The sequence below is a fragment of the Bubalus kerabau genome, chromosome 3, assembly GCF_029407905.1.
Source record: "Bubalus kerabau isolate K-KA32 ecotype Philippines breed swamp buffalo chromosome 3, PCC_UOA_SB_1v2, whole genome shotgun sequence".
Classification (NCBI taxonomy): domain Eukaryota; kingdom Metazoa; phylum Chordata; class Mammalia; order Artiodactyla; family Bovidae; genus Bubalus; species Bubalus kerabau.
In genome coordinates this window covers 75,319,319-75,337,844 of record NC_073626.1, presented here as the reverse complement: position 1 = coordinate 75,337,844, position 18,526 = coordinate 75,319,319, and the positions used below count along the sequence as shown (strand labels likewise).

At 34.0% G+C, this 18,526-nt stretch overlaps 1 protein-coding gene across 2 annotated transcripts in view; it reads right to left on the bottom strand.

Moving 5' to 3' along the window:
- The window catches only part of ATF2 (activating transcription factor 2), an 84,581-nt gene that overhangs the window by 2,535 nt on the left and 63,520 nt on the right, over nucleotides 1-18,526 (bottom strand). For both annotated transcript variants that reach the window (XM_055572167.1, XM_055572166.1), the window contains exons 12-13: nucleotides 16,504-16,710; nucleotides 4,360-4,465 (exon numbers count right to left, since the gene is read on the bottom strand). In XM_055572167.1, coding sequence (XP_055428142.1) covers nucleotides 4,360-4,465; nucleotides 16,504-16,710 — 313 coding nt within the window. The remainder of the gene's footprint in view (nucleotides 1-4,359; nucleotides 4,466-16,503; nucleotides 16,711-18,526) is intronic.

The following is an 18,526-nucleotide window of genomic DNA, read 5'->3' as shown; positions in this document are numbered from 1 at the left end:
TGGAAAAAAGAAAACTACTCAGTTTCTTAGAATAGTTGTAAAAATTTATCAGGCTGAGTCAATGTACAGAACAAAAGGTTAGATGACATTTTACAGAATCAGTTTAGAGAAGTTGGTATCACAGTAACTGAGTAACTGAAAGGTGGCTCTAAGTCATGAAGTAGGCAATTTTGCCTGCAAGAAGCCAAATGAAGGCACAGGCATGCACATGGAAACCCCTCAATGCCCAGTAAAGCAGAGCTGAAGAATTATTTGTTAAATAGTGTTAAGAAAGAAACTTAAGTAGGAATTTGAGAGATAAGTCTCTTATGGATAAAATGAAACACCCAGCAACACATTTGACATGTAGGCCAATAGACTGGTTTTGTTATTAAAAGGTTAGAAAATATACATAATCAAAATGAATTCTAACATACAAATTATGTCTTCAAATAATTCCCTCTACAGAACTATATTTATTCTGACTTTCTATCTACTGCAGCAATGGATGATTATAAGACCTGATTCTAATGATCTATACACATGAGAATAAGCAATATTTAGAATCTAAATGCCACCAGCTGTTATAGTTGCATGCATTGAGATTCAAATAAAAATCCATATAAAACTGGAGACAGGGCATTCTAAATATTTATGAAAATAAATTACCAGTTTTTTGGCTTGAACAAATCTACATCTTTCTTATTTTAATAGAAGAGAAACCAATAATTCCATTTGTATAACACCCACAAATAGTTACAGTGTATGCAAGTTATGAGACAACTGATTGCATCAACACCTGTGAACTCAGCTTCCCAACTTAAAGACTGCAATTAACACTTGTGCTTCCTGGAGGGTCCTCTCTTCACCAAAGGTAATCACCATTCTATATGTATTCCTTTTATAATTCCTTTGTTTTTTCTTTGAAGTTTTACCAGATAGGTATAAATCTCTAAACAGTATCGTTCAGCTTTATTTTCGAACACTTTAAAAACAGTGTTATACAGGATGTGTTCTTTTGCACTTTGCATTTAGTATTAAAATAATTTTTATTTAGTGTTCAGATATGACAATTAGTTGGCTTTCTATGAAATCTGAGAGTACATACTGGCCTGCTTACTGATGGCCAGGTGCTCATTCTGAAAGTCAGTTATTAAGACTGTGGACACCATGAAGCAGGACTTACCCAGTGATTTGTAATGTAGAAGATACAGGGGGAGGAATCTGGCAAGCACAACTTTAGTTCAAATATAATTCTTCCTTTTGAGGGTTTTCTGAAATATAGTAACCCTTACAGTATTTTGATACTTTTGCCTCAAATCCATGCATTTTTGAAAGAATTTCACCTCTCTATAAATCTGCTTTAAATACAAAACTGCACCACTGGATAAAAATTTGATGTCAAGATATAGTTTAAAAAAAAAAACACTATCAGTAATCCTTTTTAAAATTATGTAAAGCATAAAGGTACTTTTCTGATTAAGCAACAATGAATGTTATAAAATATTTACAATTCAGTTAAATAGCCAATACAATAATAATGCATTCAAAGAAAACACTGGCAAATAACAGTTTAACTGGAGAGAACAGTAAAAAGCCCTTTATTTCACCACTATTCAACATGATAACAAAATGACCTTCCTCTCGATGTAAGTTCTCGGGATATAACGGCTTTCAGAAATAGAGTGAGCTGTGACAAGTGGTATGAGGAAATATAAATATACAGTGGGGGAGATGGAGTCAAAATGAAAAAGTGATGAGACAGGTGTATCTTTCTCCAAGCTTTCAGAATTAGGTAAAACAAATCTCTAGGTTGTACAAAGAATCAGGTACTCACTTATAAATTATGTATAAAATACCTTTGTAATGTCATACAGCTGTACCTATGTCCAGTTCGAGATGGTAAGGGGAGAAAAATTACTAGTGTAAATCACAAACAATAGAAAGATACAAGAGATCTTATTATACTCTAAGCGCCGTTTTTAGCACTACTTAAACCAAAAGAAACCAGTTATTTGACAATTCACTCTCTAAAGTTCCACTAATGTTTATACATATTTTCATTAATGAAAATACAAACTCACATTTAGGGTCTAATAAACTTTGCTTCCCACTTATGATTACAGAAACAACTATGTTTGTTATGTTAATTATGTCCAGAGGTTTACAGAAGATGAATTAATGGCAGTAAGATTACTCTTATGTTTTATTCTTCATGGAATCCAAACATTAAAAATGTTTTCATATTTCCACTCTTGTTTTGACCCTTAAAATCAATGTCGTGTCTTCTCATGACTGAAAGGTTTCCTAGGATATGGGACTTTCTGTTGTTAAAAAAGAGACCCTGTGACTGTGTGACTTTATATTGTCACTTTTACCTGCAAGATTTTGTGATATTACTTAATTTCTTCTAAACCTTAGTTTTCTGTCACATTGTTTTGAAAGAGCTAACTAGTATTGCAGCTCATTATCATTAGCAATTGCTGTGTGTTATAATATGATGAACAGTTATTTATTTGTAAATTTGTCCACATTTTTTCTGAGATGTAAACATTAACTTAAACAATCTTTACTTGACTATTAAACAGAGAAGTCACATTTTTTTCCAGACTTCAAATTTGAAAATAAAAATTTTGAAATTTCTACAAAATCCAATTTGTAGAGCTGAAGAGAACTAATTTTATGCAAGAACTATACTGATGTCAATCAGTTTGACATACAGATAACCAGACAGGAAAAAAGATGGGAACTGTTCCAAAACTTCAAAATGTCTTATTTTTTTTCATTTTCCATAACCTTGTGTATCTTCACTAAAAACTTATTAATCTAGACTTCCAGTCAGTTTGAGGATACAGCATGCAAACCTATGCATCTGTACACTTAAAAAAATCTTTATGGCTTCAAATAAAGAACTGGTTTGCATTTGCTGAGTATATATTGCCTGGATAACAGGGAACTGTTGGGGTTATCCAATAAATTTAGATTAAAAAATTGAAGATAATTATAAATTGAATGCAACTTAAGAGTTAATTTTCCTTCTACTTTTACAGAATTATTTGTATATTTCTTTTTGAAAATCAAAATTCAGGAGAGCTCTCTTGTTAAGAAAATCATGTATGCATAATGCTGAACTCAGTAGCTTATAAAGGAAATCATGTTGTTAAGTCAGATGGGAGCCATAATGGCCTCATCCCCGCAGCAGTCATTGTTAGTACAACCCCAAACATAATTCTATATGGTTCCAATTTACTCCACAATGTGTTTCACAATCCTGTCAAAATGACAAGATGTTAAAGGACTGAGATTTATTTGCTCAAAACTAACAAAAATCAATGTTCTAAATATACATGGCATAGAGAGATGCTAAATCTACTGAATCTTTTAAATTAAAAAATATTGCCCATTCTGATGAAACTGCTTACAATGACTACAAGTAAAGATGGTGGCCATTAAGTTTTATCGTGAGCACCTGAGGAACTGTTTGCATCCAATACAAAATGTTTCTTTGCTTTGAATTACTGACACTGGCAAATTAAAATGAAGTGGATACAGATGGTTGAAACAATCTTCAGATTTACAAATATCCTGAAATATCACTAAATCATAAAAATGAAAGCTATGGGTTATATATTATGAATGTTCCTAATGCATTCCCAGCTATGTTATTTGTTACAAATTTGTGTACGATGGACAAAATTGGCCATTTATTCAAGACTACCAGCTGGTTCCAACATTGTGCATCTTATCAAAATAGGACTTTACAATAAGAAAAGCACAATTAACCTCTAAAATGCTGAAAACAGAAAAAAAAAAAACCCACCTCATTTTAAAGGGAAATATTTAAGAGGAAACTTACAAGCAGATAATTTCAATACTGTTCTAGTTTAGTATTTTTGTAACTAGAAAGCTCAATATAAACATTCGGAACGATGAAACTGCACAATGCTGATTATCTAAGGAAGAACACTAGGATCTGCTACTGTTAACAATAGGATCTGTTACTGACTGTTAAGATAGTTAATTTTAAAAAAATTACTAAATGGAGGCTGGAAAAGAAGTGTTCAGTCTGTCAATCCAAGAAAACTATTACTCTGAGAATATAAACAAAATATCATAAGTACTTTCACTATAAAATTATTAACCAACTCATTTTGCTAATCTATAGTAATCTCTAGGGAAAAGCTAGATATAGGAAAATTAAAAAACTCTAGATTATGAGAAGTATATCCTCCATTCCATAATAACTCTGCAGAACTTCTGATATTTAATATTAAATATCAGAACTGCAATCTCCATTTTTTTAATGGTAGCTTGGTTCACTCTGGCAGTATTTCACTGATATAGATAGCCTAAGGCTATAGGTAATGGAACATTACTCACTATGATAGCCAGATTTCTTCTGCATGGCGGTTACAGGGCAATCTTTATGAGCCAGAAGAAGCTGTTTCAGCTGTGCCACTTCATTTCTCAGCAGGGTGACTTCACTCTGGAGGAGAAACAACTTATGTACCTTACCAGCATCAGACTAAACAATTTTCACTGTTTAAAACAAGTGAAGATTAAGATATGAAAATCAGATATCTTTAAAATACCAAGGAATAAACAAAAATATGCTGCTTAAATTTATTTAATCATTACACATTAGCTTTTATATTTTAATATTTACATAAAACCTGCAACTTACACTATCCACTTGTGATTTAAATTTTTATGTATTTCAAAGTTTTTTACATTATCATTTGCCTTGGAACTGCTTATATACTACACAGGTTACCTATCAAAGGTATTTTTATTTTACATATGTTACATGCTCTTTTATATGAACAATTAGAAGTATCAAGGGAGTCAGGATAAAATTTCACTGACTCTATTCATTTGGAAATAAAACAAATTTATCCTGGAAACTAATTAAACAGCTTTCTAGAAACTAGGAAAATCTCCACAGGGGAAAACACAATAACTGGAGAATCACAGCTATCTAAAGTGTATCACAAGGCACTGTGTTTTTGGACACGGAACCAATGAAAGTAGACATGATGTCTAAACGGCTTAGCTGCCTTTGACCTAGGCCATTTGTACACATCTAAATTTAAATCTGATAAATCAATGATGATTTGTCCTTCTTATTACAGAATAAGCAGTTCAGTCTTTGTTTTGGATGCATTAATCTGGTAGATTCTATGTTGAAGTTCCAAGTTGAGAAAGCCCAATTAATTCCTTTGGATCACCCCCAAACCTTAACACATAAATTAGTGATAATTACCAATACTCAAGAGTTACAAATAATATGAGTGTAATAGATTAATAACATTAAAAAATCTTAACTTACAAATACCTCTACTTATTTGGACTTACATTAACTATTCACATTTCATCCATGAACCCAAAATTAAATGAAGAAATATAGCAAAAAGGTATACATAAAAGCTCAAGCACTTCTTTTTCCATCCCTAAATCTCTTACCCAGAAAGCTGAATGTAAAATAATTTAGATTAGACTCATTAGGTCTCCTTAAGTGACTGATGATAGGAACATACAAGATCAAAAGAATCAAAGTTCAGTAATCCAAAGGCAAGTTTGTCGAGTCAAACAGTTCCTCACACCCCAATAACAACGAACTGTAAATGCTGTGTTAAAGCACAAAACAAAAACTGATGCTTTACAAGAACTCTGAACCATAAAAAAAAAAAAGGTTAAATTATGTTTAAAACATTGTATTTGAGACAAGAATGGGTGTATAGTGATTATAGTACAAATGAAAAAGGTTTAAAGTTTTGCTTTAAAAAACCAGCTGTTATTTAGAAAATTAATTTCTATGGAATACTGAAGTCATTAGTGTCAATACTGCTAATTATTTCTATTAATGACAGTACTTATGAGAAACCATATTATGAATAATCCAACATATATAATCCAAAATGTTTCTCACTCTTTCTGCTGTCAGCTTGATTTTGAGACTCCCATTTACAAGTTTCTCTCATTAATTTCTCTAATATGAAATAGGGCGGGATATGTATTTTTAGTCAAGAATACACAATCTTTTATAATCGAGTACCTGTGATCACCCTTCTCATTAGTTTGAACCTATTAATCAATATTTAATCATTTTGACCTATAAATAGAAATTTTGTATGCCTAACTAAATATATACTGTTATATCCATCTAGAAAACCTTTCCTTTTTGCCTTGTTAATTATTTCACTATCTTTAAAAGTCAACTCAGTACAATATAAATACACATGGTGTTCATTTCTGTGCTTCCACAGCCATATTGACATATATGTACATATGTACATATGTGTTTGATAGTGTGATAGCACTTATCACACTGGATTGTTTTTGGTTTACTTATTTGCCACCTCTGTTAGATTGGGGTTTCTCAAGAGCAGGGATCACCTTGCTTTCTATATCCCCAGATCACAGCCCATGGCCTAGCATAAACTGAGTACGCTGAATTACCATGGTCTTCTCTAAAATCTATTTCCAGTGGGTAAAAAAAAAAACCACCACCAAAGAGGGTGAAATGAAATAGCTTAAATAATATAAAACTGGTCAATGGTTCTAATTTCATTATTTTTGTCAACAACCTCACCACATAGTCACACTGTTCATTTTCTTAGAAAAGGAACTTAGACATACTTAATAGCATCATCTCAATTACAGAATTTTAAAAATCACAAACGCCTTCTCAACTAAATACTCCATATGGACATTCATCATAAACCATATTATGAAAGGAAATGATGTATTAGATAAAATTCCTGAGCAGTCACAAGTTGATAATCTGATACAAAATAGTTGAAATAAAATTCTGGGTGTTAACCATTAAAACAATATTCCTATGCACTCAAAAATAAATATATTCAAAAATTTCTCTTTAAATGACAGGTTTGAAACTGGTAAGTTTGAATACAGAAACTGATATTCCATCTAACAGTTGGTGGTATTATGGTTGTTCACCTAATCAGACTGCCTGGTCCACGAACAAGTCAACAAATGTAAAGATGCCACTAGCTAAAAATGGGTAATGAACATTACGGACTTGAGAGAGAAGGTATTTGATTCCTGTTATAAGGGCTTCCCTGGGAGCTCAGATGCTAAAGAATCCGCCTGCAATGTAGAAGACCTGGGTTGGGAAGATGCCCTGGAGAAGAGAATGACTACCCACTCCAGTATTCTTGCCTGGAGAATTCCATGGACAGAGGAGCCTGGTGGTCTATATAGTCCCTGGGGTTGCAAAGAGTTGGACATGACCGAGCGATTAATACTTTAACAACTTATATTTATGTTAACTGACTTTAATTTGAATCAGGGGCAAAAACTGGAAGAGAGGAGGAAATTTAAAAATGTTTAAATATTATAATTTGCATATATTAAAAAGGAGATCAGTCCTGGGTGTTCATTGGAAAGACTGATGCTGAAGCTGAAACTCCAATACTTTGACCACCTCATGCGAAAAGCTGACTCACTGAAAAAGACCCTGATGCTGGGAGGGATTGGGGGCAGGAGAAGGGGACAACAGAGGATGAGATGGCTGGAGAGCACGACTGACTTGATGGACATGAGTTTGGGTAAACTCTGGGAGTCGGTGATGGACAGGGAGACCTGGAGTGCTGCGATTCATAGGGTTGCAAAGAGTCAGATACGACTGAGCAACTGAACTGAAGTGATACAGTACACAAGTATGCTGTTCTTTATCCAAAATGCAAAAAATGTAATTTTCTCCCTATACCTTTAAATGACAGAAATTGTAAGGAAAAAAACCCCAACAAACTCAAGGTGTGCTCAATACAAATTTAGTCCAATCTTTTACATCATCCTGATCTAAAATATTTTATAATGATGAGATTTTCCTAATGGTAATCCTGAAGCTCAAGTGATTTTTGATCAAAAGGTTAAATTAAATCAACAGTTTGTATTTTATTGCATCCTAATACTCAATTTCTTTAAAAACTGGTTATCAGCACTAGACTGAAAGCAGCAAATGGGACATGGTTGCCAGCAAAGAATTGGACTGTAAGAAATACTGCAAAGGAAACACAGTTGGATAAAAGAGGCCAAACCTTAAAGAAATGGATTTAGTTGAGCTGGAGAGCCCTAAGTGTAAGCATATGCTTATGGTCTACATCAGGTCCCAGGTAGGAGTTGATAAAAGGAGGCTTATCCTGGTATATAACCTTTACATTAGGCAAAATTAGAAGAGTTTGCCAAAGCCTGGCCAGTATTTTTAAAATCATTTATGACAAATGCAGAAAATTCAAATTAAACAAAACATTCAAGAATTATAGTCACATAATTATATGTATAAAGGAAAGAACTTAAAAAGGCAGACAGTATTTAGACAAGGCAGTTCCATAAACCATGATTTAAAGCCATAACAGAACCAGTTTGCTTAAGCCATAGTGAATCTGAAAGAAATAAATGTAATTTGGAAAACTCAGCAGTGGCCACAGGACTGGAAAAGGTCAGTTTTCATTCCAATCCCAAGGAAAGGCAATGCCAAAGAATGCTCAAACTACCTCACAGTTGCACTCATCTCACATGCTAGTAAACTAATGCTCAAAATTCTCCAAGCCAGGCTTCAGCAATACGTGAACTTCCAGATGTTCAAGCTGGTTTTAGAAAAGGCAGAGGAACCAGATCAAATTGCCAACATCCGCTGGATCATGGAAAAAGCACGAGAGTTCCAGAAAAATATCTATTTCTGTTTTATTGACTATGCCAAAGCCTTTGACTATGTGGATCACAAGAAACTGTGGAAAATTCTGAAAGAGATGGGAATACCAGACCACCTGACCTGCCTCTTGAGAAACCTATATGCAGGCCAGGAAGCAACAGTTAGAACTGGACATGGAACAACAGACTGGTTCCAAATAGGAAAAGGAGTACGTCAAGGCTGTATATTGTCACCCTGCTTATTTAACTTATACGCAGAGTACATCATGAGAAACGCTGGGCTGGAAGAAACACAGGCTGGAATCAAGATTGCCGGGAGAAATATCAATAACCTCAGATATGCAGATGACACCACCCTTATGGCAGAAAGTGAAGAGGAACTAAAAAGCCTCTTGATGAAGGTGAAAGTGGAGAGTGAAAAAGTTGGCTTAAAGCTCAACATTCAGAAAACGAACATCATGGCATCCAGTCCCACCACTTCATGGGAAATAGATGGGGAAACAGTGGAAACAGCATCAGACTTTATTTTTCTGGGCTCCAAAATCACTGCAGATGGTGACTGCAGCCATGAAATTAAAAGATGCTTACTCCTTGGAAGAAAAGTTATGACCAACCTAGGTAGCATATTCAAAAGCAGAGACATTACTTTGCCAACAAAGGTCTGTCTAGTCAAGGCTATGGTTTTTCCAGCGGTCATGTATGGATGTGAGAGTTGGGACTGTAAAGAAAGCTGAGCGCCGAAGAATTGATGCTTTTGAACTGTGGTGTTGGAGAAGACACTTGAGAGTCACTTGGACTGCAAGGAGATCCAACCAGTCCATTCTGAAGGAGATCAGCCCTGGGATTTCTTTGGAGGGAATGATGCTAAAGCTGAAACTCCAGTACTTTGGCCACCTCATGCGAAGAGTTGACTCACTGGAAAACTCTGATGCTGGGAGGGATTGGGGGCAGGAGGAGAAGGGGACGACAGAGGATGAGATGGCTGGATGGCATCACTGACTCGATGGACGTTAGTCTGAATGAACTCTGGAAGTTGGTGATGGACAGGGAGGCCTGGCGTGCTGCGATTCATGGGGTCGCAAAGAGTCGGACATGACTGAGCAACTGAACTGATAAACAGATTTAATATTAAATGAAAAAAGAAATATTTATACCTCTATATCTGTGGATTATTTTAGAATGATTATAATTGGATTCAGCCTCCAAAACCTTTCTGGTTAGTATGTTATTAGTTTATTTGCAGAATATATTAACTGTCTTTCTGGGTCATTCTGAAGATTAAATGAAATATGAGACATGAAAACATTTTGAAAACATTAAAGTCCCATTCAAATGTGACCAATTACTGATTTTTTTTGTGTGTGTGGGGGGTCAAAGTAAAATATATTTGGTAAGATAAAGCAGATGCTAATTATGGTCTAAGAGAAAATGTAATTATTTGGCATTGTCTATACCATTGCTCTAATCTATTTGTATCTACTCAAAAGTTAATTACATACTGATGAACAAATTTTATATATATATATATATATATATATATATTTACAGTTTGAAGCAGATCAGACTGATGAAATAATGACAGGATAGCTAATTGATTAACCAATCAAAACATTTCATTGATATTTGGCCACAGATAGATTGATGATCAGGTTCCATAAATTCACGATCTTTGACTTTCTATTTCTAGTTCAGCTACTATCCCCCAAATTAAAGAAATAATATTGGATAGTTTCTTCTTTGGGGAGTTTCTCATTGCTATTATCATTGATTTTTGTGAAGAGTAGCTTAAGTATCTTAACTTCTCTATTACCTCTCTTATTTGGTCTTTAAAATAGTACTTATTCTATGAGTTTGACAGATGAGGAGGTAAAGGCTTGGGAAGATTTTAGTAAAGACTAGTAAAAACGGCAGCCATGAGATTAAAAGATGCTTGCTCCTTGGAAGAACAGCTATGACAAACCTAGACAGCATATTAAAAAGCAGAGACATCACCTTGCTTTGCAAGGTCCATATAGTCAAAACTATGGTTTTGCCAATAGTCATGTATGGATGTGAGAGCTGAGTGCTGAAGAATCAATGCTTTCAAACTGTGGTGCTGGAGAAGACTCTTGAGAGTCCCTTGGACCGCCAAGGAGATCAAACTAGTCAATGCTAAAGGGAATCAGTCCTGAATATTCATTGGAAGGACTGATGCTGAAGCTCCAATACTTTGGCCATCTGATGCAAAGAGTTGACTCATTGGCAAAGACCCAGATACTGGGAAAGATTGAGGTCAAGAGAAGAAGGGAGCAACAAAGGAGGAGATGATTGGATGGCATCACTGACTCAATGGACATGAGTCTGAGCAAACTCCGGGAGATAGTGAAGGACAGGGAAGCCAGGCGTGCTGCAGTTCATGGGGTCGCAAAGTCGGACACAACCTAGCGATTGAGCAACAACAGTAAAAAGAAGTACTCAGAATAAAATACATGAGATAGAAGTGGCATCACTATTACCCTTTCCCCCTCTAGATTATAGTGAAAAACTCAGTCTGGGAAATGTGTAAATGTGTAGGTATGGAAATCAGTGGATTTCCATTGGGAGTGGATGAGATCAATGAGATAGAAGTGGCATCACTATTACCCTTTTCCCCTCTAGATTATAGTGAAAAACTCAGTCTGGGAAATGTGTAAATGTGTAGGTATGGAAATCAGTGGATTTCCACTGGGAGTGGAGTTCTAGAGTTTTTCAGGAATTAACATTTTTAAAATTTTCAGGTATTGGATACCATCTCCCAATTGTTGCCATTCCTTTCTATTTCAAGTGATAAATACTAAAATACTGTTTAGGTACCAGGATTTAAAAAATTGATCCCATTCCCCCTAAGTCAATGGACCAGTAAACAAAACCTTTTCTGTATCATTAACTTATTAGTGAAAACTCCTCACATATCTTGTTATCAAAGAATGCTTCTATTAATTTACCGAGCTTCCAGTCCACACACATTTGCAGTGCCTAAGTTTTAAAAGCAAAATCCACAACAAATTCTACAGGTTTTATCACAGATTGTTAAGAGCTCCTATGAGTCTGCCTTTTGTCATAAAGGAAATGCTGCAGTTCTAAACTGAAGAGTAACCCACAAGATGAGTATATGTAAGACAAAGACATAATGGCGTTAAAACCATTTCAAGTAAAAGACAAAATCATATATTACCTTTGGAACACATGTATACCTGTGGCGGATTCATTTTGATATTTGGCAAAACTAATACAATTATGTAAAATTTAAAAATAAAATAAAATTAAAAAAAAAAAGAAAATATAATAGTTTATAACCAACAGCATCCAATTCTTGGTCTAGAGTACCATAAATGTCTCTAATACAATTTGATGAAATTGTTTTTAATGATTCTAGAAAGCTAAAATATAATTAAATTCAGTGAATGGGGCAGTAAAGTTGAATAATTAGTATTTTCTTAAAACCTAATATATATTTGGTAAAAATACGAACAGTCACACCTCAACACTCATTAAACCTTTTATTATATATAAGTAACCATGGGTCATTACTGCCCACTACACTGATCAGCTAAACCTGTATGTCACATGAAGAATTATTAAGGAAATGTAGAACTGATGAATGTTTTCACATAAAGTAGAGTTTAATTATTTCTTTGACATTCAATTTTCTTTACAAGTCATTCTGTTCTTCACAGTTAACAGTTTTGCTGTTGGCAGACTGAATGAAATTTTTTCTCCAGAATCTATTATAAGCATATTAACTCTTCATATTCTGAAAACTAGAATGTGTCACTTACTTTTTTAAAACTTATTTTACATGACATGTAAGTAAAAAAACAACAAAAAATCATATATCCACTTGAAACAATAGAAAAAGTCATAGTTGAAGTACCCTTTCTTCCCAAACCCCCTTTATCACTGTTACAAACTAATACATGTCATTCTTAAAATTTTACCTGTTTAAAGATTCATTTCTATACTGATTTCCATACCTACACATTTACACATTTTAACTATAAAGCTTTCATTAATGAAAAAGAATTATGCTATACATTTTTAGTATGTGACTTTTGAGTAATTTGTTGAGGTGAAATTTCCATAATATAGAATTAACCATTTTAAACTGAAAAATTCAGTAGCATTAGTACACATCTGCAATGTTGTGCTATGACCACCCTCTATCTGACCATTCAAGAGTAAAACCCCTTGTCCATTAACCAGTTTCTTCCTATTCCCCCCCCCACCCCCCCTGTCTCTGGAAACTACCCGTTTGCATTTTGTCTCTATGGATTAATTTGTTCTATATATTTCATATAAATGGAGTCATATAGTATGTGACTTTGTGGCTTCTTTCACTTAAGCATAATGTTTTGCGATTTATTCACATTGTAGCATGTAATTTCACTCCTTTTTGTGGCTGAAAAATATTTTATTGGATGTATATGCCACAATTTATCTACTGATGGACATCTGGGCTGTTTCCATGCAACTTACTTTTTGCCCATAATATTAAAGACATTTTCCAGGTTAATATATTCAAAAGGACCTTATTCTCTTTCTTTTTTGCAAAAGTTTTTTTTTTAAATACCCGATAACACATCATCTCACCTAGTTTCATGTTTTGGTATATATCTTTAAAACTAAGAACACTTTCTTTCTAACCATGATGCTATTCATCCCTCAATTATTAATGATTAAAAATACTGATTTTTATGCTTAGTGAAATAAATCAGAGAAAGACAAATACTGTATGATATCACCTGTATCTTGGTTCTGAAACATAAAACTAGTGAATATAGTGAATAACCAAAAACAAAACAGATACTGAGAAAAAACCATGCTTACCAGTGGGCAAGACAGAGATAAGAGATTAAAAACTGCTATATGTAGGGACTTCCCTGGTGGTCCAGTGGCTGTGTCTCTGCACTCCCAATGTAGAGCACCCAGGGTTTGATTCCTGGTCAGAGAACTAAATCCCACATGCTTCAACTATGAGTTCACATGCCACATCTAAGATCCAGCACAGACAAATATATAAACAAACATTTAAAAAACCTGCTATGTATAAAATAAACAAGCTGCCAGGACACATTGTACAGCAAAAGGAATAAAGTAAGTTGTAAGTAGAGTATAACCTTCAACAATTGTGAATCATGACATGTACATGGCAACATGTAATTATATACTATATATCAACTATACCTCAATTTAAAAAAAAAACTGGTTCTGTTTTAATTTGAGATATTAAGTAGTTATGTTCAACTATAGTTTAACTTCATGATTTCTTGATTGTGACTTCTATTTAAAAGTTTCATGCCTGCTTCAAAACTGAAGTGTTAGCTAACTTTTACCTAGGTGATAAATCTTGCCTTTATTCCTCCAATCAAGAAATTTCTACTCAAATTAGGAAATATAAAAATGAATACATTTTACAATAATGGTATTTTATATAGTTTGGATGGTGGAAAAAACATGAAATTAATGAAGTAAATATTACATTTATTGTGAATACTGAATTCTCCAAAGTTTTCTGAAATAATAAAGCACTGTTAGTGTTCATAGTGGTGACCAGGGCTGCAGTATAATTAAGGAAATAGCAATATGATTAACATGAGTTTGAGCAAACTCTGGGAGATAGTGAAGGACAGGGAAGCCTGGCAAGTTGCAGTCCACAGGGTCAAAAACAGTTGGACATGACTTAGCCACTGAACAACAATCTCATTAAAAGTTGCTAATATTGTTGTAACTTGGGTCAGAACAGAAAACTGGCCCAACCTAAAGTCCAGTACCTTGAGAATATAACCATATATTTATATACCACTTTATAGTTTTGAAACATTTTCACTTCTTAAAAAGGCATAATTAGCCAAATTACAAAAGAAAATATTGATAAATTTATCCTATTAAAATTAATATATTTTAAAATGCCTACAAAAATTCTAATTTGATGTAAATAACAATCCAGAGCAGGAGGACCAGCAAGTATTATTATCTCTATTCCATGGGTAAGACAACTAAGGCTAACAAAGAATGTTATTTTTAATACCATGTAACTGTTAAGAAGCCAAGTCATTCAGAAGAATGATTTTGTTAGTTTAATAGATCCACCTAAATCACTTTGTTAATGTATTAGTATGAATACTCAAACATTTAAATGATAGTTAATATTCAGAAATCTGATAAATAACCATTTTTATAGTACATAAATAAATCTGTATCTATAATGTTTCACTTTAAAGAAAAAATTGAAAAGTTTGTTTTGAAAAATTATGATATGAAAATAGTTCCTGAAGAAGAATTTATTTATCAGGTAATATATTATTTAACATATCCTAGTATATAAGTCAGAGAAGGCAATGGTACCCCACTCCAGTACTCTTGCCTGGCAAACCCCATGGATGGAGGAGCCTGGTGGGCTGCAGTTCATGGGGTCGCTAAGAGTCGGACACGACTGAGCGACTTCACTTTCACTTTTCACTTTCATGCCTTGGAGAAGGAGATGGCAACCCACTCCAGTGTTCCTGCCTGGAGAATCCCAGGGATGGGGGAGCCTGATGGGCTGCCATCTACGGGGTCACACAGAGTCGGACACAACTGAAGCGACTTAGCAACAGCAGCAGCAGTAGTATATAAGTACATATTGAAGTCTCTGTGATATGGTAAAATTAAAATCATATTTAATTTTAAATGGTTAAAAGTAAGTTTTGCAAGATAATTTATTTGTTCTAAAGCTAACATGTCAATATTCAAAGCCCAACACAGAGTTTTAAAAGATAACTGTCTCACATATGAAAAAGTGTTAAGTTATTAAAATTTACATTAGGTGAAATGCTATGCCTGGAGCTAAAAAGCTAGAAAGCTTTTTCCTAAGCATTTAAACAACACACTGATACTGGTGACATCTTTAAAGATGTAAGATGAGAGCAAGTCTCATCATCGGTCATGATTAATTTTTAAGTAGGAATGGACAGCTCAGAGGATTGACCAATAATAACAACTACGATTAATTCATTAAATTCATAATGAATTTAAATTCATCAATTTAATTCATAAATTCATCGATTTTTCTCATTGATGCTTATCAATTGGTAGTTTAGAAGATTTTACTCGAGAATATTTGTAACATTAAAAACAACAACAAAAAAGGAAGAAAAAACAGAAGGAAGGAAATAGACTTAGTGCTGCCAAATACCATCACTGAAAATCTTACCAAAGACTGAATAGGAAGGAGCCTTAAAACCTTTATACCACATAGGGTTCCTAAGAAATAAATCTGAGGCACACTGGCAGGGCAGTATGAAATGCTTTCTACTGCCACTGGCCATATTGTACCTGTTCTGTGGATAATTAGTCCTTCAGTCCCAAAGCTGTCAATCTGGCACCTTTCACGAGCACTATATTCACTTTAAATAAAACAAACAAAACAAAACAAAATTTATAATTCAAAGAACAAAAGAACTTAAAAACAAAAACTGCAAACTGAACCAACTCTACAGTTGTGACATGAACCAAAAAATAAGAAAAGTGAAGTACCAGTAATATTTTACAGTTTAAGATTCTGTTGAACTCTATATCATTAACTTTATAAAGTTTAAACCAGATAGTTTAGGTACTTTTGTACTATGCAAGTAAACACTTACATTTAAAAATTTCTTCACTGTATCAGTATTGAAAATTATATTACTTCATCTTTGTATTTAGCTTATTAAACTACACTTTACTACAGATTCCATACACACCCAATATTGTGTCCTAAAATGTCTGAATAGCTAACTAGGAAAAAATAAGGAAAATGTGTGTTCATAATTATTAAAAATAAATAAAACAATTTAAATATATGCACCATACCTGCAGTTGACCATTTAATGAACTCAAGTCTTCTGCTTTCTTCTCTAAAGACTGAACCCAGACTTTTCTCTTTTGTCGGCATCTTGAAGCTGCTGCTCTATTTCTTTCCAGAAACTTCCTCCTTTTTTCATCGGGATCTTCATTAGCTGCTCTTCTTCGACGACCAGTTGTATTTTGGGTCTGTGGAGTTGTGTGAGCTGGAGAAGCCTATAATAGACACAAATGAAAGTTTTTTATATTTGTACCTAGTGATTAAAATTAATATAATAGGCAGTAAAGGATTGCAAAGGTGAAAGTGAAAGTCACTCAGTTGTGCCAACTCTTTGTGACCCCATGAACTATACATTCCATGGGATTCTCCAGGCCAAAAGACTGGAATGGGTAGCCTTTCCCTTATCCAGCGGATCTTCCCGACCGAGCAATCGAATTGGGCTCTCCTGCATTGCAGCTGGATTCTTTATCAACCGAACTATCAGGGAAGCCCCTTGCAAAGGTGACATGTACTAATTTTATTTTCTAAGTCTCATTGTATACATCAATATTCTGAAGCAATGTGCAAATCACCCTGTTGTTTAACAAATTCCTTGAAGTAAATAAGCATTGCTAAACCGAGATTCTCACTAACTGTGACAGTGAATGTATTCTTTGTTGTTGTTCAGTCGCTAAGTTGTGTCTGACTCTTTGCGACCCCATGGACTGCAACATGCCAGGCCTCTCTGTCTTTCACTATCTCCTGGAGTTTGCTCAAACTCATGTGCATTGAGGCGGTGATGACATCCAACCATCTCATCTTCTATCACCCGCTTCTCCTCCCGCCTTCAATTTTTCCCAATATCAAGGTCTTTTCCAATGAGTCGGCTATTTGTATAAGGTGGCCAAAGTATTGGAGCTACAGCATCAATATTCATACAATGAATATTCAGAGTTGATTTCCTTTAGGATTGTATTTTAGTCTTTAACGTTTGTATAAATAATATTTTCATGTTTACAGAGAGAATACAAAGAAATTGAAAAATGTAATTCAAATGATGATGTACAGATCTTTTATTTTTCCAAGTGCACTTTTAAGCAAACATTATGTTATTATTCGCTTTGATAATTATTAAGGTACTAATAAAAAATAACTTTTTATTTAAATTCACTATGGGAAACCATGGTTTCTATGCTATTTTTACAATAAAAAATAGCATTAAACTGTAAATGTTTTTTAAAAATTGGTTTGTCTAAAATTAAGGAATTGAAAGTACATACACATTTTAGTGTATTCAGCTTTTCTTTAGTTTCTGAAATTTGGGGTCAGTCTTTTTCTAAGGGTCAGGTTTATATAATTATTAACGCTCATTTTCCTGGTAGGTAGAATCCCAGAGTCTAGATTTTCATTTTAATTGGTCCGCCTGCCCGGCAATATCAGCCAGACAGAAATCTTCAGTCATTAGTGATACTGTCCAGTGTTTAGGATTATAGAATATCTTCATGTCTCTCACAAATCCCAAAATAGTGCCACAGAACACCTGAATACAGGAGATACGATATAAACCCTTGGAAACAGTGCAAAAGAAAGCACTTTGTGGCCATAGACACATGATCCAAAGTAGCAGCCTGAAAACAAATCTCTTGCCTCTACTTTAATGATGTAAACAAAAATTTCTACATTCTCTTCGTCTATACCATAGGCAGAAATCTTTACGTTCTGCAGGTAATTAACCTGAATTATATGTATCTCTACCTCTAACAAGGATTTGAGGCTACTTAGAAGCATATATTCTTCCTTCTCTCCCTTTTTCTATTGATTCATTCATTCTACTTCACTGAAAAATATGCAGGAACTATTTTAGTGATATAGCAGTGATAGACCAGATAAAAGTCCTGCTGTCCTGGAGCTTCATTCCAATACAATAAAGTATAAAAATATAAATAAAAACGAGATCCAGGTAAACCATAGTTAGTACAAGAAAATAAATTACATTCATTTACTTTCTTTTAAATAAACTTTTAAGTATGTAAAAGCCATACTGAACTTGCC